Source organism: Pteronotus mesoamericanus, unplaced genomic scaffold (assembly GCF_021234165.1).
Source record: "Pteronotus mesoamericanus isolate MK-2021 breed Mesoamerican mustached bat unplaced genomic scaffold, CSHL_Meso_final contig_163, whole genome shotgun sequence".
In the NCBI taxonomy this organism is placed as follows: Eukaryota; Metazoa; Chordata; class Mammalia; order Chiroptera; family Mormoopidae; genus Pteronotus; species Pteronotus mesoamericanus.
Window position 1 is genome coordinate 20,745,501 of NW_026555064.1, and position 2,100 is coordinate 20,747,600.

General features: G+C 65.5%; 1 protein-coding gene across 1 annotated transcript; it reads left to right on the forward strand.

The window, feature by feature from the left end:
- Nucleotides 1-421: 421 nt before the first annotated feature.
- Nucleotides 422-1,516, forward strand: TRAM1L1 (translocation associated membrane protein 1 like 1). Its single transcript, XM_054562149.1, has one exon. The coding sequence runs from the start codon at nt 422-424 to the stop codon at nt 1,514-1,516; it is 1,095 nt and encodes a 364-aa protein (XP_054418124.1).
- Nucleotides 1,517-2,100: the final 584 nt, after the last annotated feature.

A 2,100-nucleotide genomic window follows, 5' to 3' on the forward strand; every position in this document is an offset into this window, starting at 1 on the left:
GTCATGACTGTGGTGGCGCTGTTCCGCTCATTGTCGCTGTGGGGGCCCGAGCAGAGTCCCTGTCCGGCTTTGCCCGGGTTTCTTAGAAAGAAGCTCAGAGGCGTCCCGCCAGGGGCCCCGGCCACCGGTGCGCAAGGCAACGGCCCACGTGGGGCACCTAAGCTCCACCCCGGCCAGGCTCCACGGCCGTGGGCGCTCCGTTCCCCGCCTGCAGCGGGCTCTGAGCTTGCGCCGTGCGCGCTCTGGCTGCGGTTTGGGGTCCCGGCGGCCTGCGCGGGCGCGGGGCGGGATGGGCGGTGCCCCGGGTCGGTGCGCGGGGGCGGGGCCAAGAGGAGGGGGCTCTGGGGCTGCGGTCGCCATGGAGGGCGCTGAGCCGTGAGGAGCCCGCAGCCCGACCGCCGCTGCCCACTCCGCACGCGCCATGGCGCTGCGCCGGCGGCAGCCGCCCGTGCTGAGCCACGAGTTCGTGCTGCAGAATCACGCAGACCTGGCGGCGTGCGTGGGCATGTTCTTCGTGCTGGGGCTGCTCTTCGAGCGCACAGCAGAGGCGTCCTTCGTATTCCTGACGCTGCAGCACGGCGTCCCCGCCCCCGCCGAGGAGTCCCCGCCCTGCGCGCGCTACCGCTACGGCGCGCGCGACCTGGCCACCGTCTTCTTCTACTCGCTGGTGGCCGTCCTCGTGCATGCCCTGCTGCGGGAGTACGTGCTGGACCGCGTGGCGCGCCGCCTGCAACTGCCCCGCGCGCGCCAGGGCCGCTTCAACGAGGTGGGCCAGCTGGGCGCCTTCTGCCTGGTGTCGAGCGTGTGGGGCTTCGCGGTGCTGCTGGCCGAGGGCTGCCTGGCCGAGCCCGCCCTCCTGTGGCGCGCGCCGCTAGCCACCATGACCTTCCGCACCAAGCTCTTCTACGTGGCGCAGCTGGCCTACTGGTGCCACGCGGTGCCCGAGCTCTACTTCCAGCGCACACGCCCGCAGGACCTGCCGCGCCAGCTGGTCTACATCGGCCTGCACCTGTTCCACATCGCCGGCGCCTACCTGCTCTACCTGCACCACTTGGGGCTGCTGCTGCTCGCCATGCACTACGCCGTGGAGCTGCTCACGCACGTGCGCGACCTCGTCCTTCTGGGCGACGACAGTCCCCCGCACGGCGTGTCGCTCTGGGCCGCTGCGCTCATCCTGGGCCGTGTGGGGACCCTCGTGGTGTCCGTGCTCACCGTGGGCCTCCACCTGGCTGCGGGCCAGGCCCGGGACCCGGATGCGGCGGCCCGCAACGTGAACGTGCTGGCGGCGAGGATCGCCGTGCTCCTGTCCAGCTGCACCATCCAGGCCTGCGTCGCCTGGGGCCTGGGCGGCACCCCCCTGCAGAGGCAGCTGGAGGGAGCCACCGCCGCCCTGCGCGCCCCCGCCGCCAGGAAGAAGCGGGCGAAAGGCAGGCCGTGCAGAAAAGCGGCCGAAAACGGCGTGGCCGCGTGGAGCAGACCGCACACTCCCCATCTGAGGAAGGACAGGTCTCCGTAATGGAAGACGCACGGCTCGGGCCACGTCCCCGCAGACCGCTGCCCTCGGATGTCTTTCCGCGTCCCAGGTTTCCCTGTTCTTGACGATAGTTTGTGCTGCCTTTGATTCTTGTCGATCCTGTGCCATGTACTGTTTTTTAAAAGGCCTTTGAGAGAGAGTGATTATTATGAATGGAAAATTAGTGTACATGAAGCTGTCGTCGTCAAAATAGTAGCCATCACCGCCATCGTGTTTATTTTTAACGGTTGAACATTGTCTGAGTGGTGCGCAGAAAACTACAAAATTCTGCACACCAGAGACACTGATGGTTCGTGACATGAGCGAGAGGCTGTCCTAGCAAGGCCACACTCCGATGCTCTCTCTCAGGATAAAGTAGAAATACTATAGCTGTGGAGGTCATTTTATATAACTTTCGTATTCTCAATTCTTAGGATGTTCTTTTTAAGACTGTACACCTGGAGAACATCTTGCAAAACTGCCAGATAAACGCTGTTTCCCGGTGGCGGCCGATAGCGTTGCTTCGCCCAGAAGGCGGTGCGCTAATGGGTAGCGTCTGTGCAGACTGCGCGCCATCTAGTGAGTCA